Here is a 23,056-nt window from a genome sequence, read left to right on the forward strand (position 1 = left end):
ATGGTGTACCACAAGCAGCTCGGGGACGAGTGGAGCGCCGCGGCGCGCGACCTGAGGTCTCAGCTGCGCGCAGCTGTGGAGGCGCACTTCGCCAGCAAGCAGCAGCAGCGGGAGCAGCAGCAGGAGCAGCAGCAGCAGAGTGCGCGGGCGCTGCACGTCATCGGGCGCAGCCACAAGCAGAAGGTCGAGCTGGATGAGGGCTTTGTGACTGAGCGGCTGCTGGTCAATGCCAGGGAGCTCGTCTACAAGTGAGAGGCCAGGGGGATTTGAAGGGTGTGGTGAGGGTACCGAGCGCTGTGGGGATGAGTGTATGCACGCGCGAGGCGCAAGAAGTCTGGATTCCGCCCCCGTCACGGCGTGCCCCCATCACAAACAACCACCGCCCCTTCGACCCACCCCCGCCCGCGCACCACAGGCAGGTGGAGGGGGCGTTCTCGCAGCCCAACTCGGGCATCGCCGCCCAGATGCTCAGCTGGGCGCAGGACGTGACGCGCGGCAGCAGCGACCATGACATGCTGGGTGCGCCCTGGGGCCAGCCGTTGGGTGCGGCCTGCAGCCGGTTTCGGGCCCAATGAAATGGAGGAACAGCCCTGCCCTCCGTGGAGCATGGCTTGGTGGCACACCAAGTATATCGCGCATTGCATGTGTGATATGATGCAATGCGTGATTCTGCCAACCGTGTTGAAGCAACATGTCAAACCTTTGCCTTGTGATCGCATGCGAACACGCACACGCGCACACACACATACACACACACACATAAACACACACATATACACACACACCACACACACCACATGCACATACATGCACGCAGAGCTGTACTGCGGCAACGGGAACTTCACGGTGGCCCTGGCGCCGTGCTTTCGACAGGTGCATGCGGCGCTATACACCTCGCGGACACACTCAACACACTCAACACCCATTTGCATCCTTGCTTCTGCATTTCTGCCAGCTGCGGCTCGTGCAATGTTTCCACGCCCACATGCTTGTGACGACATGTAATCATGCCTGCACGCCCAGCCTGTCATCAAACCCTCCTGCTTCAGTCACCATAAAAACACCGCTGTCCCGTACCCCCGCCTCTGTCTTCCAGCAAGGCCGTCTGCCAACAACCCCCCCCCCTCCTACCCATGCCCTCCAGGTCATTGCCACCGAGGTATCCAAGGCATCCGTCGAGGCCGCGCGCTTCAACCTCACCGCCAACGGCGCCGAGAACGTCTTCATCGCCCGCATGGCGGCCCACGAGTTCACCGAGACCTGGAAGTCCAAGGGCACGCGCAATCGCCTCAAGGGGATGACGCCCTGGGACGAGCTCGAGCTGCGGACGCTCCTGGTGGACCCCCCGCGCGCCGGGCTGGACGACGAGTCGCGGCAGCTGCTCGGCGACTTCTCGAACGTGGTGTACATCAGCTGCAACCCGGAGACGCTCGCGCGGGACATGGGGGCGGTGGCGGCGACGCACCGGGTGGCGCGGTTTGCGGTTTTTGACCAGTTCCCTTACACAGACCACGTTGAGTGCGGCGCCTACCTCGTGTGGAGATGATGCTCAAGAGAAGGGACGCTTTGACCATGCGCCTGCTTTTCTACATGCTTTTCTTGTTCTCTTGACTGCTCTTTCTCTTTGAGAGCGTGCCTGCTGGGCTTCTGCTGGGTTTTCCGGGTCGATTAGCACGCGTCAACACAATATAGCAGTTCACCAGCTCGCCCAGCTGCCCACTCCACAAACGGCTTTGTCAATTGTTACCACGGCACCTCTGCAAGCAAACGCATGCATGCACATGAACTGGAAAACCGCATGCAAACAGCGCGCAGCTGCAGCGGGCTCGTGGAAAGGAAATAGCAGCCTGAATCCCGCCAGCCTCCAAGTTGCACAACGGTACGCAGGCATATCAAAGGGCGGCCAGGCGCAAGTGGCGCGCGGTCAGAACAGGCGATTCCCGAGCATCGACAGCCGCTTCCACCTGGGCTTCCCAAACTCGTACGTCAGCAGCGACCGCATGCGGCTGCCGATCGGCGCGCCCTTCTCGTTCAGCAGCACGCAGCTGTTCCGCAGGAACTGGAAGTGCGCGCCGTTGGGGCGCCGCGTGGGGTATTTTGTCTCGACGACGACGGCCTTCTTCATCTGGCCCGCGGCGACCTTCCCGCCTTTCGCCTCCTTGATGGCGACCTTCACGATGGACCCGAGCTTGGCGGCGGAGAAGCGGGTCCAGATCACCTGGCCGACGCGCGCGCCGGAGTTGTCGACGACGCGCAGGAAGGCGCCCTTCGGGATCATGGCTGCCGCGGGCGCGGCTGCTGCTGCTGCCGGGGGGGCGGCCCGCCAGGTGCAGCCCTGTGCGGGGGTGCCGCCGGCCCGAGGGCGATTGTGCGGGGCGTCTGCTGAGGAGGGCTGCGACGGTCTCTAATGTGCGCTGACCCGTCCTCAGGCGGGGCTGTCGTGCTGATGAGGGCGTGAGGCACACCCTGCAGCGACTGCGGTGCGCCGCGGCAACGCTGGCACCACGCGCTGGGGCTGGTCGTGGGTAATTCAGCACCTTGCTGCCCACGGGCCCTCCTTTTGGTTTCAATTCTCAAGCGCGACAGGTGCTGCGGGTTCTTGGATGCAGCTCGAGCTCGCTGCAAGCTAGTGATCTTGCCGAAGGCGAGCTACCCTTTTCGTGTCTACCACTCCCAAAAGTGATGTTTTGGGCTTCCAGCCATACGCTGCATACGGTACACTACAGTGTATCAGAATCCAACAGCCACCTTGGGTGACACTTGTGCAGGTGTCAGTCACTTCCGCAGTCAGCCAGCTACATGCAGCGAAGCAATGAGAAGATGCACATTACACGCGGCTGCCACATTGAATCCGGACCGCTGGCTCACCTCGAAGCGCATCTCTGGCTGTGATCCCATTGTCTGGTCAATCAAGGAGTCAAAACATGGACCCCTGGCTGAAAAGGTGCGCAACATGTCAGTCATCGACAAATCAACCATATCTGCATACGCAATGTCACTCTTGAAGGTTTAAGCCCGTGCATAAGCCTGCTGTCCCGCTGCCGCTGGAGGTGGCGTTGTCCGCAGAATACATCAGTTGCAGGGGGGAGGGCTGGACTGCAGCTTACCATTGAATCTGCACGTCAACACGCAGAGGTGACAACTGCACACCCACATACAGCCTATCCCATTGTCACCACGTCGTTTCCTTTGCAGGGGCAGGTGATTGTAGCCCTCTCAGCACAAGCTGCCATAAGTGTGGCTGACCCCTGCAAATGGACCATCAATGCAGTCATCTTGCTACTACGTACCTGCGCAGCACCCCGCCGCAGAAATCTCGCAATCCCAGCCTGCCGTGCATGCGCATCCTGTCTTGATGCAACCCATGGGCCCGTGCGCACCTGCTGCGTGAACCTAGGTGGCTTCACCCCCTCGAATCCTGCCGCCTAATGAATTGACCATGAAACATACTCATCCACAAACTAGCAAAGACCTGCAAAGGCCCGCAAAGCCCCTGGAGCCAGAGCTGCCCTAGTCATTGAGCAGCGCGATGCGAGCAGCTTCACTTTAAGCAGCTACCTTGAAACTTTCCCAAACCTGCAGGAAAGCGCTGACACGGCTGTGCTAGGATCATTATTGTAGCTAACTCTCGTATTTTAAGGCTTCTTTGTGCTAGCACCCATTTTTTAAGTGAACCGCAGTCTGCTTGGCCTGGGAACCTTTGAAACGGACGCCAGATCGCGCTGCGGACCATTGAACAAATCTTATAGCAGGTAATTATGTATGGAGATTGCTGCTCAAACTCCTCCCGTTGCCGGGGTTGGTGCAGCAAGCAGTGCTGTGCTGCTGCACAAGCAGCAAGCATGCCTCCTGCAGCAGCGGAGCTTTTCTGATTGGACTGGAGCAAAATCTAAACACTTTTGTGGATGCTCGATCATCTTCACTGCCGTTTTGACCTCTGGCGTGCCACGACTCGGGCCGTTTCTATGTGGCCTGCAAGGCTTCAAGAACACGTATGACTGCCAAACATGGGTTAGGCTCTCGTATCAAGCCGTGAACTGCACCGCGGCCCCCATCCCCTTGCAGCCATGTCGGACGGCATCAGCCGCATCGAGCTCAAGGCGGGCAGCGCGTACGCGCGCTACAGCGACGAGCAAGAGGACCGCGGCCTGCTGCGCACGGCGCCAGACATCGGTGGCAATGGGCGCGAGGAGGTGTCGCCGGCGCGCAAGGCGTACGATGACGAGGGCCTGCTGCCCGTCATGATTGAGAACGGACTCGAGAAGATCGGCGTGCTGTGAGTTGACTGCGCGCGTCGCATGCGACTGGCCGCGCATGCAGCCGCGCGGCCTCTGGAATACTCGCAGCCGCTTGTGCTTGGGGTGCTCCGCGGGCGCGGCGCCACCACGGCATCGCCCTCGTCGCAGCGGGCACACCGCCACCCACCGCCCCGAAGTTCGACCCGGCCCTGCACCCTGCGCCCCCGGAACCCTCTCGGCCCCCCAGCACCCAGGTGCAGAAGGTGCTGGATCACACCGGCCAGATCAGGAACGAGCTGTTCCGCGCCCTCATCGCCGAATTCATGGGCACGCTCCTCTTCCAAATCTTCGGTGGCGCCGCGCCCCCGAAGGACACGACCGCGCCTGCCGCCAACGGCTTTGCACTCGTCGCCATCATCTACGCGTTTGCCAACATCAGCGGCGCGCACCTGAACCCGGCGGTGACCTTCTCGCTCATGTGCACGGGGCACATGACTTGGTGGAGGGGCCTGCTGTACATCATAGTGCAGGTGGGTGGCTGGCCGGCACTCCAGTAGGTCATCCGCCAGCCGGCCCACACACGAGTGATTGTCGCCGGCCTCACGGCCCAAGGCACAGCGCGGGGCCGCCCTGGTCCCTCAAAGCCGCGCTCACAGGCATGCAGCGGATGCTCTGGCGCGGCGGTGCCCATGCAGCCGCCAGCCTCGAGGGGCCGCGCGAGCCCGCCAGCGCCGGCAGGGACGCGCCCAGCAACTTGGGGAGGGCGTGATGCTGGTCAACTGGCAAAGCCCAGGAGCAGTTCGCCTCGACCATGTACCTGCACCCAACCTTGCCCTGCCCCATCCCATGTCCGCCCTCATGCAATCTCCAGATCCTGGGCTCCATCTTCGGCTCCCTGATCTACACGGGCCTCATCCCTGGCCTGCACCTGCTGCAGAAGGACTTCCAGGGCGGCATCGCGCCCGGCTGCTTCGGCCCCGCGCCCGGCGTCAACAACAGCGAGGTGCGCGGCTGCAGGGGGGGGACGCGGGAGCTAGAGTATATCCACGCGTGCGATAGCCGGCACAGCGGCCTCTGTGTCGGCTGGCGCCCCTTTGCGCCGCTTGCGGACGCTTTTGCAGGTGTACCGGCGCGCAATGGGAAGATGCATCCCTGCAATCCGCGGCCACCCACTCTGACGTGGCAGGTCTTTGGCTGGGAGCTCCTCATGACGTTCCTGCTGGTGATGACGGTGTACGCCGCCGCCGTCGCCAAGCCCGGCCACGGCAACACCGCGCCCCTCGCCATCGGCCTCTCCCTCTACGCCGCCGCCCTCACCGGTGAGCAGCTGCACGCCCCTTGCAGCCCACCCTCCCCCACCACGCGGCGGCCCGCCGCCTGCGTTGATGTTATTTTACCTTGTGACGCGGCGGGCGTGGTGGACGCCGAGCTTTGCAGCTAAAGCCTGAAACCGTCTGGTCTGCCGTCAGCCCTGCTTGGGCGGGCGGGCCGCCTCTGCCAGTGTACGAACTGACACCCCCGACCACCCACTCTCATATCCCCGCCCCCGCCCAGGCGGCCCCTACACCGGCGCCTCGCTGAACCCCGCGCGCACCATCGGCCCGGCCTGCGTGTTTGCCTGCAACGTGGGAGTCTCCTTCCTGTATATCGGGGCCGAGTTCTTTGGCGCGGCGCTGGCCGCTGGCCTGGCCATCTTCTTGTATGGCCGCAACCCCGTCGGCCGCGCGGCGCCCAACCGCGGTTGAGGCGCTGACGCGCGTGAACGGCTCTAGGGTGCGGGCGCCGGCTGCGCCCCCGGCGAGGGGTGGCCGCGACACATGCTGACATGCAGGCGTTTTGACCGTGCGGATTTTTTTATGTTGCACGTTGCTTGCTTTGGGGGGTGCGGCGTTTCATTGGTAAGGTTCCCTTCACAATCAAGGGACAAGTTACTGGAGGATCATTGCCGTGCGGCGACAAAGTGGCTGGTGGGACCCACGTGCTGCACAGCGCGCACGTGAACGGCCCCGGCTCTAAATCACAAGGCCCGGCTGCTGCAATAATGCAGCCGTGCCATGCGCCGCATGGGCGCGCATGCTCCTTCACAGGGCCCATCATGACTATATGCGGCTGTGTGTTGTGTAAAATCAACACGGCAGCAGCGAATGACAGGCACGTGCACGAGGCGGTCGGCCACGTGATTGCAGAAGTGCGGAAGAGGGGACAAGGTGAGGGAGGGCTTGCATCCCTGTGCGGCGCATGCGCTCCACTTACAAAGAGGGGGCGGCCTTGTCACACACGAGGCCGCCTGACCCCAGCCCACGAAGCCCAAGGAATAGCGACAGAGCCCGTGCGCCAGAGAGCCACTGGTGCCTGCACGCCCCGTGCGGGTCACGACGCGCGTCTGCTGGTTGGCTGGCTGCAGCCGGGCAGCAGGAGCTTTTAGAACAATAGAAAGGGATAGGGTGGGCGACCCAGGAATTCGAACTGGGAGCCGTGCCTTGGTTGGAACATATGTCATGTGATCAAGTGGCTGGGAAACAGTCATGGACCACGCATGCAGAGGGTGACGTGATTGTACAGCTGCAGTACAGCGCCAGTACTGCGCTGGCTGAGCGGCATGGAGCGGCACACCGCACAGGCGGGGGCGGCCCGCCTGCGTCGGGCGTGTGTACGGGAAGCGCACAGCCTTGCCTTGTGGAAAAACTATGCGGGGGGTCGAGGTCAGCGGCTTGTCAGGTAGACACGCACAGGCTTGGCGCCTCTGGGCGTGCCCGCGCCAGCAGCCGCGCCGGCCGCGCCGCCGACGACTTTGGGCGTCGAAGGCTGCTTTGTAATGCTTTGGTCTGGGCCTTTCCCATTGGGCCCATCCACCCGCTTCGGCCCTGCAGACGCAAGCCACGCCCCGCCGCCGGTGGCGCCGCCGCCGGCGGTGCTCTCGTGCCGCTCGATCGCCGCTGCGACGGTGCCGCCAAACGCGGGCGCGTCCTCCTCCGCGTCGGGCTCGCCGCCGCCGCCCTCAGCCGCCCCGCGCCTGCCCAGCTTCGACTCCGCGGCGGCGGCCAGCAGCAGTGCCTCGACCTTTTCTCTAACTGCCAAGGCCAGCCGTTCTTTCAGGTGGTTGCAGTGCTGCTGCAGTGACGTCAGCACGGCGTCGCGCTCCTCCAGCTCCCGCTGGAGCTCCAGGACCTGGGGGATGAGGTGATGCACATGGGCTCATGGGATCGGACGGGAGCTATGGTGGCGCCAGATCACATTTACAAGCTTCAGAAACGGAGAGATGTGGCAAAAACCATCATGATGCCCAGCGATGACAGCCGTGGTAGCATGGCGCAGGCCCAAGCCTGTGTAATATTTGATTTTGTGTTGTGCACGAGGTCAGGGTGCGAATGCCCCCACGCACCCGGTGGTCGCGCTGCAGCTGGTGACCGGATCCATGGGGGCCGGCGCCGCCGGACCGCTCCGAGTCCACAGAGTGGGCGGGGGTGGCAGGCGCGAGGTCCTGGGTGGGGAGCAGGGGGCAGGCTCATCAACCTCGCTGCCTGATCGGCAGACCGCAAACCAAAAAACAAACAGCGAGACAAGTACGATGCTGCCAGCCAGCCATTGCCATTTACAAGCAGAGTCTCAGCCATCCACAGGCTGGTGTCGCAGCCTGCGCAAAACGTTTCGCGCCTGCGCCGCACCTCAAACGCGCCCGCTGCTGCCGCCGCCGCCTGCGAATCCGCGTACGCCTGCGTCCGGAACGCGTTCGACTGCTGCGTCTGCAGCTCCTTGACGCCCGCCTGCGCCGCCACCAGCGCTGCCGTGAGCTGCTCGATTTGGGTCTCGAGCTCGCCCTCGCGCTGGCTCTGCTCATTCAGCTGCTTCTGCGGTCGGGCGGCGGCGGCGGAGGGGGCAGCGCGTGCGTGAGTCAATGCTGCTTTGACCATGTGAGGTGGCCCGCTGCTGCGAGCGCTCTCGCATCACACAGGCGGCGGTGAGGGCAGCACGCGCGTGGGTGATGCTGCTGCGGCGGATTGCGGGGTGGCCCACCGCTGCGAGCGCTCGCGCGTCACGCAGGCGGGCCCCGAGCGCACCTGCAGTGCCGCCGACTGCGCCCGCGCCCGCGCAGACTGCTCCTTTGCTGCGGCCAGCTGCCGCCGCGCGCCCGCCGCGTCGGCCTCCGCCTGTGCGACGGCCTCGTCGGCCGAGCACCGGGCTTCCTCCGCCGTGTCCTGCGCCTGCCGGGCAGCTTCCTGGGCCGCCTGGAGCTCCTCCTGCGCCACAGGTCAATGAGGGTGAGGGGGATGCATTGAGAGCGGGTTGCGGCGACTCAGCGGCGCAGCGTGCTGCCGGGAAAATGGGATTTGACACAATGCATCTACAAGGATGCATTTGGATCATGCAGTAGCAAGCCCGCCAGCATCCAGCACATGAGGCCCCACCACGAAAGCCTGACATATCTTCGCTACAAAGACACCACATCACACCATCATACTTGTCATTCGAATGACATCGACACACCTTGAGCTTCTCGTGTGCCAAACCCAGCTCCTGCAGCGCCGCGCGCTGCTCTTGCACGCGCGCGCGCTCCTCCAGCAGGGCCTGCGCCTCTGCGCTCTCCTCCGCCGGCCCGGGCCTCGCCGCGGCCGCCCGCTGGTGCTCCTCCAGTGCCGCGGCGAGGATGCTGGCGCGCTGCTGGCTCGCGGCCAGCTGCTCCCGCAGCTGCTTGGATTCGAAAATAGCGGTGTCCCTGGATTTAATGCAGGGGAGGCGCGGCATGCATGATGTCAGGCACGGCGATCAGTGGGTTTCAGCGACTGCGATGCCTGGACAAGGCGACAGCTCCAGCGACCCAGCGGCAAACAGGCACTTGTGCAAGCCGCTCCACCGCACACGATGCGCGCCGACCGCGACGCGGCCAGGCGGCGGCGCCCGCGCGCCTGTCTGTGAGGGCGCGCGCGTTGGACGACTGGAAGAAGGACAGCTGGCCCTCCAGCTCTGCCACCCGCAGCTGCGCGTCGCGCCACCCCTTGTCGGACTGGTGCTTGCTGTCCCTGAGAAGGTGGGCCGTGCGGCGCCATGGAGAGGAGCGGACGGCGGGCGGGCGGCGCGGCCCGAGTTTGGACCAGGCCGCAGAGGGATTGCAGCCGCACAGTGCCGTTGGGAGCATGCCACATGCGTTAGCGTGTGTGGACAAGCACCCAATCCACTCGAGTAGGATTCGCTCGTCCGCTCACTCGCCCACATGCACCCACAAGAATGCAAACGAGTGCAGCATGCGCGACACCATCCCCGCACCTGATGACGCTTCTGTCCTCAAGCAAGCTGTCCCGCTCGGCCGCCACCGCGCGCAGCTGCTGCCTCAGCAGTGCGTTGTCCTGCTTCAGGCTGGCCGCCTGTTCGGACAGCAGGTACCCGCTGCTGAACATGCGGCCGGCGCGCTGCTCGCAGAGCATCGCCACATCCCTGCAAGCACGCCCCCGGGGGTGGGTCCAGGAGCGGTACGCCGGTCAGCGCAATGGATGACGGGGTGGGCAGGGGCAGGGGCACGGCCGCAGGCGCTGGCGGCTGGGTCGGCCAGACGCTGGAGGCCAAGGTGTGGCACGCATGATATGCAAGCACCACACTGTGCAGCATGGGCCTCTCCTGCCTTGCACGTGCCCCTGCCCCTCGTCTCCCACGTGTCATGCAGCGACGCAGGCCTGCTCCACGCGCACCGCTGCAGCTGCTCGTTCTCCGTGAGGGCCAGCGCTAGCTGCTGGCGCAGCTGACGAATCGCAACGCTGTCTTCTTCAAGATTGTCATTCAACGGGTCCACTTCGGAGACAAGGCCGCCCGCCGCGCGCAAGGGCGATGTGCGCCGTGGTGACGTGCTGCTCGTGTTGCCTCCCGTTGAGGGGGTGGCGACTGGGGAGCCGAACCAGGCGGCTGGAGACGTCAGAAATGCCATGCCCATGCGTCGTGGGCTTCTGCCAGGGCCACGAGCGCGATAGTGCACGGCAGAAAGTTGTGAAGCGAACAATCACGACTGTACAAGAGAAAAAGACCGTCAAAAAAATCATTGGAGACAAGTGCCCGTCGCAGACCGTGTGCTGACAGCGGGCAGGATGCACCGGCAGCGAGAGTGCCGTCGTCGATCCACGGCAGGCAATGACCAAATGATGTTGGCCGGTGCCCTTTGAAACGATGTCAGCCTTGAGTTATAACGGTTTTCAAGCTTCACGCACCATAGCCACCGCATTTCAACCGCCTGGCGTGCCTGTCGTGCCCAGGCCCTGCCTGTTCCCACCCCCTTTCGCTCTGGTTTGCTGCGCTAGGTATCAATGGGACGGATGAAGCGTGCAAATATGTTCAGGCAGTCTGCCGCTTGTATTATCATACTCACCAAGACATGAGGCCTGCCCTTCTGCTCGCTTGTGCTCGGGCTCCAAAGCGCAGTTGTGGCCCATGTGACGCTGGTGTCAGTCATGCGAGCGTGTGGTACTTGTCTGATGGAAAGGAGTGACATCCATATATCTGAAAGGGACTGCTTCACAGGCATCTGGGTTCCAGGCATGCCAAACATGCAGGCTTGCCGTGTGCGCTGTGCATGCTGGGCGATGACGGCATCCCCCGTTGAAACCGGCACACCGCAGCGCAGCGCGATGGCTTGCGTGTTTATGCGTCCCTTCACGACAGTCTTAAATAACATCATCGCATTCCATCGTATCTTTTCGCGGATCTCCAGCGCTGCAGTCCGGCTCGCGGTCGGCTACCACGGCTCTTCGATAGAAAACGGTGAATATCACCACCTAGTCTCAAAACTATTTTGCTGCGCTCACCTCACTTTCCCAATGCTGCGTGTCGTGACATCACCGACGTCGGCGTCGAGGGCGGCAGCGGCCGTGGCAAACCGACCTCTGCTTGCGCAGGTGTGTATGCTGTTGCACACACACAGGTCGTATGATCGTGCAACCTAGAACAATTTATGACGCGCCTTTCTGTAACGCACCTGCCCTGCACAGCTGAGCTCATGCTGAGGACGCGAGCGTGCTGCAGCAAGCCAAGCAGCACCATGCGACTGCCACCTCACCTCCCGGTGCTCGCATGTGCAGGCCGGCGGCACGCGCGACCTCAACCAGCCCGTTAGCCCGCCCACTGTGCTGCCCACGGAGCCCGAGGCTGTCGATGCCACACCCACACCGCCGCCACCTGAGGAGCAGCTGCCGGGTGCGCTCAGGTGTCGGCAGCCGCTTCATAGCTTCGAGGGACACCCATCGCCAACGCACTGCTGCTTGGCAGAGGAGATTGCGTTGGTAATCACAGCAAAGATACAACACATGACTTGTGTGCATGCACCTACGTCCTCAGGCGCAAGCTGGAAACATGTATATGGGAGCGCGTTCCACAAGCAAGCACGCACGCACGCACGCGCACGCGCGCGCGCACGCACGCACGCACGCACGCACACACGCACGCACACACACACACACACACACACACACACACACACACGCGCGCGCGCGCGCCCGCGCCCGCACAGCAAACGCAAAAGGGCCCGATGACGTGACAGACCTCAAGAACATCAGCACCGATGCGGGCGAGGGCCACACACGCGCTGCCAGGAACGCGCCAGGTGCCAGCGACACGATCACGTGAGCCCGTGTAGCCTGCTACAGTAACAGCATGCTCTGTACCTGTTGTTGCGGATTGGGGGCCTGTTTCGCCTGCACAGTGAGTTGTTGCCCTGCGCAGGCCCATTTGGGTGCAGAGGCATCCATTGACAGGGTGTATCACTTGCTTGAATGTGTATTGCCTTGCCAAGCAGAGTGCCCGCAGCCCTCCGCGTGACGCTGCTTCTCTGCGTGCCCCGCAGTGGGGAGGCCAGGGAAAGGGTCAGGGCGATGCAGGATGATGGTAAGGACGACCGCAGCGCGGCGGAGCAGGCCGGCGACGCGCTGTCTGAGGGGGCCAGGCGGGTCAAGGAGGGTGCTTGGAAGGCGTATGTCAAGGTGGCGGACCAGTTTGGGTCGCGGCGCTAACTCGTCGCGGTGCCGGCGTAGACGGCTGTGATGCGGCTTTTTGGAGACGTCGCCACCGAAGCTTGTGTCTTGGTTAGAAGCTTTTGCGCAGTCTCGTGAAAAAAGTTGCATGTATGTTGCGAAACTGTTATTGTATCAAGATCCGTCGAGCACAAGCCCCGAGAGCAGCCAGAAGGGCGCAGTAGTGACGCTGACTGTCGTCATGTGTGCAAACGCCGCACGCCTGCACTTCCCCCAGTGCTTCGGATGTAGCGTTTCAAAGTTCACAAGGTTCACATTCAGATACATAATCGACTGCAAGCTGAGTGCCACGCTTGTCAGTAAGGCCGTCCAACGATACCACCAAGACCGGCGAGATCGCGACAATGGAGTGTGTCGGGGCTGGTAGATCAGATGCAGAAGCCCTATATTGTGATGGTATCACGGGAATGTGCATCAGCGTTGACGAGCAGGCGAGTTCACCGCAGGAAAGGCGCGTCGGGGCTGCAACGAGCGAGGCACAGGCTCAATTGTGCAGCGACAGATATGAATGACTTACTTAGTATGAGCGGCAGCGGTCGGGGTTGTTCGGTGTGACTCGCCGCCCCTCCGCCACGCTGCGCACGGCGTGCTGCTGCTGCAGCTCGGGCTGCTGCCGCTAATGCCAGCAGTATGCCGTTCACCAGCACAGGACGTCCATTGGCGGTGCATCGCTCTCCCATACCCCAGGCCGGCCGATTCCGTATCTGGTGCGTCTGCAGCGGTGGCACCAGCTCCGGCGCGGGCGGGCCGCGCCCGCGTACGCTTCTGGTGCGAGTTGATGACTACGCCCCTGTGATCTACATTCCCGCACCGCTGGTGCATGCACCCGAGGAGGGCTCCATTGCGCCGCGGGAGCCGGGGGAGGCTGACCTGGCGCGCCTGCAGCAGCTGCTCAACGCGAGGTGCGCTGGGCCTGCACACTCCGATTTTGGCTGTCTGCTGTTGATTCAGCCCCATGAGCCTCTCTGTTGGATCCAACAGCGCCTTGTGGCACAGGCATTTAGGACCAACAGCCGCAGGGATATGACTGCAGGTTTTTGCACCAGCAGGCCAGATATCAGTTTGAAGGTCGATGCACCGGCCAACTTGGGAAGACCAGACAGCGGCGGTGCTGGCCGCCGCGTCGATTGTCGGCCCCAAGCACCTCGCTTCGACGCGCGCGCTCGCATGCATGCAGGCTGCCGCCTGAATGCCGCGTCACCAGAGTGGAGGCGGTGGTGGCGCGGCCCATCATGTACTACAGACCAGCGTCCCCAGGCGGCGATGTGCACCTGCGCATCACGCTGCACCCGGGCGCAAACTTCAAAAGGGCAGCGGGTGCGTGCTGCAGCTGCTCCTTGCAACCTGTGGCGCAGCGTTTCTGCTGGATTCGGTTGCAGCCAGCTAGTGCTGTGCTGGCTGCTCATGTCTGGTGCCTAATTGCCTTGAGCGACAGGGCGTGATGAGACAGTGGCCTGGCCGGCTCCATGCCGATGACTTATGACCTGTCTGTGCTGGCCTCTCTGGCGCCGCTCACGCCTTGAAGCCGTATGCATTGCTGCCCCCGCCGGTTGTCCCTTGCTCGACGCCCCTCCTTGTCCCCACCCTCCTGACCGCCCTGCCTCCCCGCATCTTGCTGCCCTGCCACACCGACCGCGCCCCTGCATAACGCGGCCGACAGAGATTGTCCACAAGACAGCCTCCACTGGCGCGCTGCGCGCCCAGGGCTTCGCCTTCTCGCGCGGCAACCAGACCCTCGAGAACGACGCCAAGCTGATGCACAGGTGATGCGTGGCTCCCCAGCTTCCAAACAACGACGCGGCTGCCAGGAAGCGTCCGCTTCGCTCCGGCGCAGCTGAGGCGCCGCAGGCCCCGCAAGCGTGGCTCATCAATCGTGATCAGCACCAGCGTGCACGTCCCGTGTCCACGGGGCCGTGAGCAATGCTGGCCCCAAACCCCCTCATCGCCTCAGGTTCCTGTGCGACACCGGCCTTTCTGGCGGCGCGTGGCTGCACATTGCGCCCGCACGCGGCGGCCGCAGCGGGTACCAAACTGTGTCACCGGGGGCGCGGGTGTCGACGTGCGACCTGGAGGTGGTCGCGCCCTGGACTGCCCTGGACTGCCTGACGCCGGACGCGACTCAGCTGGCTGACGAGGCGTGGCAGCCAGAGGTGGGCGCCGCCGCCTGCTTGTCTCGTCGGGAGCGGTTGAGGACGCTTTTGGGCGCAGCTGGTGGTGATGTTGTTGCTTGAAGTTGCAGCGCTTGAGACTTCCGCCTCGCCATGCAAGAGGATGGTTTGGGGTATGGTCGTGTATCAAATTGTGTGCGCGTGTGCACTGCCAGCGCGGTCTGCACGCCAGCGCCTTATGGGCGGCCGATTGGTTGCCAGAGAGCTGATTCACTCATCAGCATGTGCTTTCAGGGCCGATCGCTGTGGCTCGACGCTAGCCTCCAGACGGGCTGCAGCAGACGCGACGCCCACTGCTTGCCACAATAGGCATGCAAGCACCTGGGCATGCATCCACCCCCCACCCACGTCGCCTACTGCCCCTCAATCCCGCAGACCACCCAGGCCGACTTTCTCCTCAGCCTTTGCCTGATTATCCTGACTCTGTCTCTCGCATCCCAACTCCACCCACCACACCCTTTCCCGAGAAAGGTCCTACGGCGTCTGGGCGCGGCCGCGCCGCCCGCGCTTGCTGCCGCTGCGCGTGCCGCCAAGGCCGGCGCGATACCCGCGCTGCGGGTGATGGGCCTCGACGTGCTGGTGGCTCCCTCGGACGGCGCGATCAGATCAGTTGACGCGTCCAAGGACCCGGTCATCTGCGTGTGCTGCGAAACAAGGGAGGTGCGGCTTGGAGCCGCGGCGACGCACGACACAGCAGCAGGAGAAGGAGGAGGAGGACCAGGACTTGAGGATGCAGGAGGAGGAAGAGGAGGAGGAGGTGGTGGTGGAGCAGCAGGAGCAGCAGGCGGGGAAGAAGTGCGCTGCGTGGTGTTCCTGCTCGCGGCGGGCCAGGGCGGAGGGGCTGGGGCAGCAGCGGCGGCGCCGGCAAGCTTTGAAGCGGAGGGCGCCGAGCTGCGGCTGTTCGGGTCGGTGAGCGGGATGGCTGAGGCATCGCTGCTCCACAGCCCGAGAGGGCTTGCTGGAAAAGGATGACGCTGTTGTCCCGCTGCTCGTTGCCGACCGCCGCCGTCTCTTGTCCTGCAAGTCTGTGCACCTGAGAGTGTGCAACCATGAGAGCATGTGCTTTGTACGAGCAGGCGCCATCGACGTTTGCGTGTAAGCAACCTCGGTTGCTGCGATCACGCTTGTCCTGCACACTTACGAAGACCCGCACTCGCGATCTCGCGCGCCACATGCAACCGCACGCCATGCTCTAACCACCGCAGGAGGGCGCCCTGCTGGCAGCTTGGAGGCAGCACGTCCTGGACTCCGACCCCGATGCGTTCACGCTCTTCCAGGTGACAGGGGAGGCACGCCGGATCCTCGTCAAACCTCCTCTTGCTCCTGGAAACTCGCGGCTTGCCGCAGACGGCGACGCAGCGCAACTGCGACGCAGCAGGGCGGTGTCGCTGGAGTTCCAGCCCGCGGGTTGGCGGGCCGTTGCAGTGAAGGCTTGCTCTCATGGGACTCGATCCTGCCCCTGCGCGACACCCTCGAACCCCGACTCCGCGCGTCAATTTTGGCGCAGGTGCGCGACAGCATGGGCGCGCTCGTGGCGCGCTTTCAGCAGCTGCGGGTGGACGGCGGCGGCCTCAACATCTGCAGGCTGGGCCGTGAGAGCCGCAAGCCGCTGGCCATCAAGAGCGTTGTTCAGTGTGAGACTTTTGCAGGATTGGGTGTTTGGGGTGTTTTTGGGGTGTGGAGTGCGGCAGGGATGGGACTTCTTTGGTTGGGTTGAGGCCCCGTCGCGCTCGCAAGGCCCTGGTATCACAGGGTGTGCAATTGAGTGAGGTGTTTCCGTTGGTGCTGTGTCTGCCGCGTGATTCTGCGGCCACAGGCCATGCATGGTGCCATCAGCGTCGGCGGCCGCCGCGACTGGATGTTGCTGGACAGCGCTTGGGCCGCTCGCACACTCCTGCATTGCGGACATCCTGCGCGTTCGGGGCCCTCTGAGCTGCTGCTGACGTCCTGACGTTGTCATGCGACACCGCCTTGCGCCCCTGCTTTCCTGCAGACTCCCCTGCATGGGTCAAATCACAGAGCAGGATGTCCAGGTGGAACCTTTTTTGCCCAATGCTTTCAGCAGGGCTAATCTACCGTTTCGACCCATGATCGTTTGCAATCTGCATGTGCTGTCGCCCCCCACACCACACTTGCCTGCGGCCCTGTGTGCCCTCTCCTTGGCGCTGCCACTCACCGGCCCGTCGCTCCGCGACCCTGTCATTTTGCAGCACGAGCAACCAGGAGACCTTCAAAGCGGACCCCCAGGGCCGGCTCGTGTTTGACGTGCTGCGGCAGGTGGGCGGTTGGCTCAGTCCCAGGAATTCAACACCCGCTCAAACGGTCTTGCACCTGGAAATACTTTCAAAATCTCGTGGTGCCCTTCCCGCCAACCTGGACCTCTGATTTTGTGGTGTCAAATCTTGGCCCGCACCCTTGAAACCCTAGCCCTTCAGGCGGCCCAAAGCTAGGTCAGCTGTTGACATAAACCCTCGCTGACCCCTGCCCCCCCCCACAGGTCCTGACGGGGCAGGGGCTGGCGACGTTCACGCTCGCGGACTGTGTGCAGAGCCTCCTGGGGGAGACCATTGAAGTGCTGGCGCCGCACACGCTCGCGGCCCTGGCACAGCAGATGGCCGCCGGGCCTGCGGGTGGCGGCGGCCGTGCGGCGGCGGCCGCCACGCTCGAGTCGCAGCGGGCGGCGGCCGTGCGGCTGGCGAGGTGAGGCGCAACGTGCAGACGCTGTTGCCATAAGGCTGCAGCCATCTCTTTCTGGTGTCGCACAGTTAGTCGCGACATGCATTCATTGGCACACAAGTAACTCACATCGATGACGTCATCCGCCCCAACCGCCAACTCTTGCAACGCAGGTACACGCGCCGCCGCGTGCTGGCGGTTCGGCGGCTGACGGAGCGGCTGGCGACCCTGCCTGAGAGCTTTGAGATGGCGCGGGCCACGGGGCTGACAGTCCAGCAGGTCCTCTACAATGCACAGGTGTGCCTGGGCGGGTGTGGATGCGAGGGGTTGCGTCTTATCGTGCTGGATGCTGCACAGTGTGTGCGTGCTTGAATCCTCGCGTGCGCGTGCGTGCGCACACACAACAGCAAGCATGCGTGCGTGCATGCACGAATCGGTCTTATAGTGGGTGACAATCTGGGTCTTTCCCCCTTTGTTGTCGCGCCTCATCTGGCCTCTTGCCCCCCCCCCCTCTCCGAAGTGCACCCTGCCCTCCCGCTCCATATGCTCTGTTCCCTCCCCACATCTGCTCCCGATGCCATCTGTGCCCCCCCTTCAAAGAGTGGGGGCCCCCATGTGCACCTGCGCCCCCTTCTCACCCTCCCCCCCGCCCACCCCGACCCTTCTCAGATGATACGCACATGGAGCCTGCTGCACCGCAACGCCCACCGCAAGGGGTGAGCGCGCCACGCCCGCCGCGCTTGCGCGTGTGTTGAGAGCTTGAGACCCGGCTGGTGCAGCTCCACCCGCGGGCTTCCCCCTTCCGCCACGCTGATGGGACGTTGCTCTCTGGGAGCTTGTACTCAACGCTTGGTGTGCAGCAGCCCGCGCTTGCACACAGTCACTCGCCGCCGCAAACCTCTCGTCGGCAGTTACATCATTGGGGGCAAGACTGCGGCCCAGGCGCTGTCTGAGTCGCCGTTCCTCATGCACCCCATTGAGGCCAACACGGCGGCGCACTACAGGCAGCCCGTCGCAATCCTGGATTTTGCCAGGTGCGCCTTGCTGCATTTAATCCCGTTTTTACTTGGGTGCCTTGTCCTGGTTTGGCCTGATGCAGGTGGCGCATGATGACAATTTCGTGCACTTTGATCCAACCTCCAAGCTTCAGCAGTCTGCCTGGGCGGCGAGGCACACGCCTGCCCTCCTTTGCCCCAAAACATGCGTTCGGGCGGTCGACGGCTGCACGGCCTGCCTCAAATGGCACCCTGACTTGCAACCTGCAGAGTTTGAACGTTGGGGGGGTTGAGTGTCAGGCCTCCCGTGGAATGATCGTGCGACGATGTGCACTTTCACATCATGCGCCCTTTCCCCCACAAGCAGCCTGTCCTTAGCAACTCCCACCTCGCAGCCCTTGGCCCCAATCACTTCCGGCCAACTCTTCCCCAACACCTAATCAGCCTGCTGGCGACAGCTTGCCATCAGTCCTCTGCACCCGCGTCCCTCTTGCCCGCCCACCTCTGTCGGCGCACCACCTGCCCCAGGACCGCCAGCACCCTGGCACCCTGCCACCATCTCACGGCGCACTGCCTGCGCACATCCTCCGCTCAGCCTGCATTCGTAATGCACTGCCTGTGCACCCCCCTCACGCAGCCTGTACCCCAGCCTGTACCGCGCCTACAACCTCTGCTACACGACACTGGTGCACCCGGGTGCGTTGCAGGCGTAGTCACGATTCGACGACGCGCCCCTCGCTTCGCCAATCTACATCCGCTAGTTGCATTAGCTGGGCTGCTCTCCAGGCGACCACAATTTCTGTGCATGCCAGGTACTGGGCTGCCCTGGCTCACCCTTTTACCAGGGAATTGCGTCCGTGATGGGCCTCGATGCACTCCCCGAGCAACACTCCCATCCTCATCCAAACGCAGAGGACCTGGCGGCGGTGGGGCGCGAGAACTGCACCGTCACGCCCACCGGCGCGGCGTTTGTGAAGCCCGCCCTGCGGTCGGGCATCCTGCCAGACATCCTGGCGGCGCTCATGACAGCCAGGTGGGGTTTAGGGTTAGGTTTGTAGGGTTTAGGGTTGAACTCCTGAACGGCAATCATGATAGCCAGGTGTGTGCGGCCACTTCTCAAACATGCACCCCATAAGCAAGCACCTGCGCGGGAGAGATCGCCGCTTTCTCGCCCTGACGCGCCAAGGCCTTCTCTCGTGGCATCCATTCCTAGTGATGGCGCAGGGATTGCGTCTGCTTGTTCTTTTGTTGCTGTATGTGTGCATTTCACGGATTGGCGGCCAACTGGAACGTGGCGCCCAGGCTTCCCCCGGCCCTTCCGAACACCAAGATACGAGCAGGGCGCGGCGACTCAATTCTGAAGGCCGGCCCTGTTCCCTGCACACACGCAACACACGCACACACACGTACATATGCACTCTCGTACAAACATGCACGCCCCCCACCCCCAGGGCCTCCACCCGCGCCCAGCTCAAGGGGGAGAAGGACCCCTCCCAGCGCGCCGTGCTGGAGGGGCGGCAGAAGGCGCTCAAGCTGACGGCCAACGCGCTCTACGGTTTCACCGGCGCCCAGGTGCGGGCGGCCCCACGGGGTGTTGTGGATCATTCATTGCTCGCCCCGGATAATGGGTCTGCACGAAAATGCGATACCTCGGACGGCGACACGCAGGCTACGCCCGCCAGGCGTGGCGTGTTGGAAGAGGCGCCGCCTCATACTCATGCCAGCGACTCACGGGGGGGGGGGGGCTATCCAGACGGCCCCCCACCTCCGCCCAGCGAGGTAATCCCTTGTCACCTGAGCGCTGCCCTGCCCCTGCTCATCCGCTGCGCAGGCGTCCCCGCTGCAGTGTGTCCCGCTGGCGGACTCCTGCCTGGCGCTGGGGGCCGCGGCCTGCAGGGGCGCGGTCGCGCGGATTGCTGCGCTGATACAAGAAGGCACTCTGGGTCCAAAGGCGGCGGGGGGGCGCGTCATCTATGCCCAGGTGTGCGCTTCAACCCCCTTCAGCACTTGATGCTAAAACGTGCATTCTTTCGCCTTATTTTGTGTGGAGCCTCCCACACGGCTCCTTCAAAGGCTTTCGTGTTCACGAGCATCTTCCCCAGCGACGCGAGACGGCCAACCCCCCTTGCGGCTGCTTGCCTTTACGCCCACCTTACTGTTTTCTTGCCCCTCACCCGCCCGTCACCCGTCGCGTCACCAGACGGACAGCGTCTTCATCCACTTCCCATCTGCCTCGCCCGCCGAAGCCATCGGGCTTGGCCACGCCGCGGCGGCGGCGGTCACGGCCGGGCTTACGGCCCCAATGGAGCTCAAGTTTGAACAAGTGGCGGCGCCATTCCTCCTGCTGCACGTCAACAGGTGAGAGCAAACGGCCCTGGCCATTTGGATGTTGTGGGGTGAAAGGGTCCAGGGATCGAAGAGATCCGAGAGGCTCACTTTTTAGGGGCGGCAGGTTAGAGCCGGAGCGCTTCTGGGGTGCAGGCGTTGTCCATTCCATCTGGGTGGGTCTGTGGAATCATGAAACTGGTGGCTGCGTGGCATCAAAGGGCCGGGAGGGACCCTCTGAAATTCTGTGACAGCCGTTGCAACACAGCCAACGTCCCTGCCACACTCAATCTCGCCTTCAAAGGTACGCCGGCCGCGCGTTCGAGACGTCCTCGCAGGCGGAGGAGGGGAGGGGCTCCCTGATGATCAAAGGCATCAAGGCGGTGTGGCGCCAGAGCGCACCCCTGATCGCCAACACGCTGCAGGCGCGATAGAGGCGGATGTTGCGGGCGCAGGGCGGGGGGAGGGGATGTTCATCTTGCGGGGGCGTCTGGGTCACATCGCACGGGATGAGGTGTGTGTGCATGTTGCAGGGACGCATGGGACCACGTCTGCCTGTGCGACGCATGTACAGTCGTGCATGGCGCGCACGTCGTTTGCCACCCTGCGTTTCTGCCTGCGGCAGTGGTGCATGGTGCTCGTCGCGCGGCAGCGGCCCACCCCTACCATCGCACGCGGCGACATGCGGATCCCTCCACTTGTCCTTCGCCCACCTCACCCCGCCCGCCAGGGTGTCCTGGACAGGGTGCTGATGCACGATGACGTCAGCGGCGCGGTCGAGGTGGTGGAGAGGCAGGTGGGGGCGGGGCTGGGCGCGCTCACCTCTCAGCCAAGCGGCTTAGCTTGCAAGTTTGGGGCTTTTTTGGGAGTGTTGTGGGAGGGGGCTTGGCTGTTCGCCCTCCACACACGAGTGGCGTCGGGTACTGCTCTCACGACCCTTTCGGGGGCGCACGTTGAGCGTTTCGTCGAGCGACTAGTTGACCATGCATGCTTGAGGGTTCATGCATGAACCATCGCAGACGCACACGTGCTTGCCCACCCGCGCGTGCACACACGCACACACGCACGCATGCAAACCCACACACCTGGGCGTAACACGCAGGTGCGCCGATTACTCACCGGAGATGTCACTCTGTGGGAGCTGACCATGACCGGCGGCCTCTGGCGCCTGACGGGGCAGCAGGTGGCGGCGGCCGCCGCGGCGGCAACTCTGGAGGAAGACGAGGACGAAATCGGACACAACGGCGGCGGCGGCGGCGGCGCAGGCGCCGGCGCCGCTCCCGGCGGCGCCAGGGGAGGCGGGAGGGGGGCCGGCGGCGGCGGGGCGGCGCAGGAGGCCGCCGTAGCTGCGGCGGCGGGGGGCGGCGAAGATGTGAAGGGGCCGCACGCGAGCCTGGCGGTGCGGCTGACTCAGCGCGACCCTGACAGGAGCTTTGTGCTGGGGGAGAGGCTGCCGTATGTACTGCTGGCAGGTGGGTTCCTACTGCGCATCTGTACTGCTTAGGCCTGCAGTTCGGGAGCTGTGGCTTGTGGCGGTGAGCTGTTTGGGTGCAGTGGCTGCTGGTGCAGGCAGCTCAAAGCCGCGTTGTGGCCGCGGCCGTGCGCGTCTGGACATAAGATGCAAAGCTGGGCTACCACCTGCGTTCTTATGCCCTCGCCGTTTCTTAGTCCTGACACTCCCTGCATGCACCGACTGCGCGCGCCACACACAGGGAAGGCTGTGCGTGGCCGTGCTCGCGAGCACGCACACGAACGCACGCACACACACATACACACACCACACCACACACACACACACACATACACTCACTTGCGCACACATACGCATGCGCACGCCTACACACATGCTCAAGCTCATGTACGCATGGACACGCGCACATTCCCGCGTGTCGTCATCGTCCAGGTGCCCGCAAGCAGGATGACGCGGCAGAGGACCCCCTGACAGCGTGCCTGCAGGGCCTGGCCCCAGACACCAAGCTGTACTGGACCAACAAGCTGCAGGTGAAGCATCGCTGGGACCGCGGCGCAAACAGTCCATGCGTGGGGCGGGCTCCGGGGGTAGGCAGCCTCCGACTCTGTGTAGAGGGATCGTTTTTTCACATAAGGCAGCCTGCACGCCGGCGAGCCAACGCAGATGTGTGCGTGTGGATTGTGTGTGTGTGTGTGTGTGAGTGTGTGTGTGAGTTTGTGTGAGGTTGTGTGAGTGAGTGTGTGCGTGCGTGTGTGCGTCGAAGCAGCGCTTGCTGAGCGATTGACTGATGCAGCTCCTGCCAGAGTGCTCAGTATGCAGCTTCCACTCCTCCCCTAGTCTGCCCCTGCCAATCACGACCGTCTGTGTGTTGAGACCACGTTCATCAACCCGCTGCCTCTCACAGCCTCCCTTGAACTTTCTCAACCGCCTCAACCGCCTCCTTGCGTGCCACAACCCCCTGCAGCCACCCTTGATGGAAATTCTGAAGCTGGTCCTCTCGCCAGCTCAGCAGCGCGCGCTGCTGGACGGCCCCCACACGCGCGTGCGCTCCTCGGGGGCAGCGGGGGAGCTGCAGCCCCTCGGAGCCCCGGCAGCCTCCTTTGGCCTCAGCGGCGGCGGTTTTGGGGTAGGAAGCAGCGGCGGCGGCGCCGACGGCATGGCGGCAGCAGGGCTGGCG

General features: G+C 63.7%; 5 protein-coding genes across 5 annotated transcripts in view; 3 read left to right on the forward strand and 2 right to left on the reverse strand.

Annotated features, from left to right (window-relative positions):
• MNEG_1141 (tRNA (uracil-5-)-methyltransferase) lies at window positions 1-1,546 on the forward strand (the record flags this gene model as incomplete). Its single annotated transcript, XM_014050370.1, has 4 exons — window positions 1-248; window positions 416-543; window positions 818-873; window positions 1,145-1,546. The coding sequence occupies 4 exons, from the start codon at window positions 1-3 to the stop codon at window positions 1,544-1,546; spliced, it is 834 nt and encodes a 277-aa protein (XP_013905824.1).
• Window positions 1,547-1,924: 378 nt separating this feature from the next.
• MNEG_1142 (hypothetical protein) lies at window positions 1,925-2,278 on the reverse strand (the record flags this gene model as incomplete). Its single annotated transcript, XM_014050371.1, has 1 exon — window positions 1,925-2,278. One exon carries the CDS (start codon window positions 2,276-2,278, stop codon window positions 1,925-1,927), a length of 354 nt encoding a protein of 117 aa, XP_013905825.1.
• A 1,789-nt stretch (window positions 2,279-4,067) lies between these two features.
• Window positions 4,068-5,983, forward strand: MNEG_1143 (Aquaporin PIP1-2; the record flags this gene model as incomplete). The annotated part of the gene is made up of 5 exons (XM_014050372.1): window positions 4,068-4,276; window positions 4,486-4,768; window positions 5,110-5,241; window positions 5,425-5,557; window positions 5,793-5,983. The coding sequence occupies 5 exons, from the start codon at window positions 4,068-4,070 to the stop codon at window positions 5,981-5,983; spliced, it is 948 nt and encodes a 315-aa protein (XP_013905826.1).
• Window positions 5,984-6,941: 958 nt separating this feature from the next.
• MNEG_1144 (hypothetical protein) lies at window positions 6,942-9,658 on the reverse strand (the record flags this gene model as incomplete). The annotated part of the gene is made up of 7 exons (XM_014050373.1): window positions 6,942-7,406; window positions 7,621-7,719; window positions 7,904-8,086; window positions 8,297-8,476; window positions 8,724-8,952; window positions 9,098-9,256; window positions 9,501-9,658. The coding sequence occupies 7 exons, from the start codon at window positions 9,656-9,658 to the stop codon at window positions 6,942-6,944; spliced, it is 1,473 nt and encodes a 490-aa protein (XP_013905827.1).
• A 1,377-nt stretch (window positions 9,659-11,035) lies between these two features.
• The window catches only part of MNEG_1145 (hypothetical protein), a gene marked incomplete at both ends in the record, with an annotated part of 13,036 nt that continues 1,015 nt past the window's right edge, over window positions 11,036-23,056 (forward strand). Inside the window, 26 exons of the mRNA XM_014050374.1 lie at window positions 11,036-11,113; window positions 11,297-11,411; window positions 11,725-11,836; window positions 12,964-13,146; window positions 13,449-13,561; window positions 13,905-14,007; window positions 14,196-14,394; window positions 14,884-15,072; window positions 15,107-15,175; window positions 15,244-15,321; window positions 15,618-15,689; window positions 15,920-16,044; window positions 16,623-16,689; window positions 16,910-17,112; window positions 17,262-17,385; window positions 17,758-17,804; window positions 18,000-18,122; window positions 18,721-18,779; window positions 18,996-19,116; window positions 19,535-19,655; window positions 19,915-20,064; window positions 20,284-20,441; window positions 20,713-20,791; window positions 21,139-21,204; window positions 21,511-21,880; window positions 22,312-22,409. Coding sequence (XP_013905828.1) covers window positions 11,036-11,113; window positions 11,297-11,411; window positions 11,725-11,836; window positions 12,964-13,146; window positions 13,449-13,561; window positions 13,905-14,007; window positions 14,196-14,394; window positions 14,884-15,072; window positions 15,107-15,175; window positions 15,244-15,321; window positions 15,618-15,689; window positions 15,920-16,044; window positions 16,623-16,689; window positions 16,910-17,112; window positions 17,262-17,385; window positions 17,758-17,804; window positions 18,000-18,122; window positions 18,721-18,779; window positions 18,996-19,116; window positions 19,535-19,655; window positions 19,915-20,064; window positions 20,284-20,441; window positions 20,713-20,791; window positions 21,139-21,204; window positions 21,511-21,880; window positions 22,312-22,409 — 3,222 coding nt within the window. The remainder of the gene's footprint in view (window positions 11,114-11,296; window positions 11,412-11,724; window positions 11,837-12,963; window positions 13,147-13,448; window positions 13,562-13,904; window positions 14,008-14,195; window positions 14,395-14,883; window positions 15,073-15,106; window positions 15,176-15,243; window positions 15,322-15,617; window positions 15,690-15,919; window positions 16,045-16,622; window positions 16,690-16,909; window positions 17,113-17,261; window positions 17,386-17,757; window positions 17,805-17,999; window positions 18,123-18,720; window positions 18,780-18,995; window positions 19,117-19,534; window positions 19,656-19,914; window positions 20,065-20,283; window positions 20,442-20,712; window positions 20,792-21,138; window positions 21,205-21,510; window positions 21,881-22,311; window positions 22,410-23,056) is intronic.

The sequence above is a fragment of the Monoraphidium neglectum genome, assembly GCF_000611645.1.
Source record: "Monoraphidium neglectum strain SAG 48.87 unplaced genomic scaffold scaffold00109, whole genome shotgun sequence".
NCBI classification, from domain to species: Eukaryota; Viridiplantae; Chlorophyta; class Chlorophyceae; order Sphaeropleales; family Selenastraceae; genus Monoraphidium; species Monoraphidium neglectum.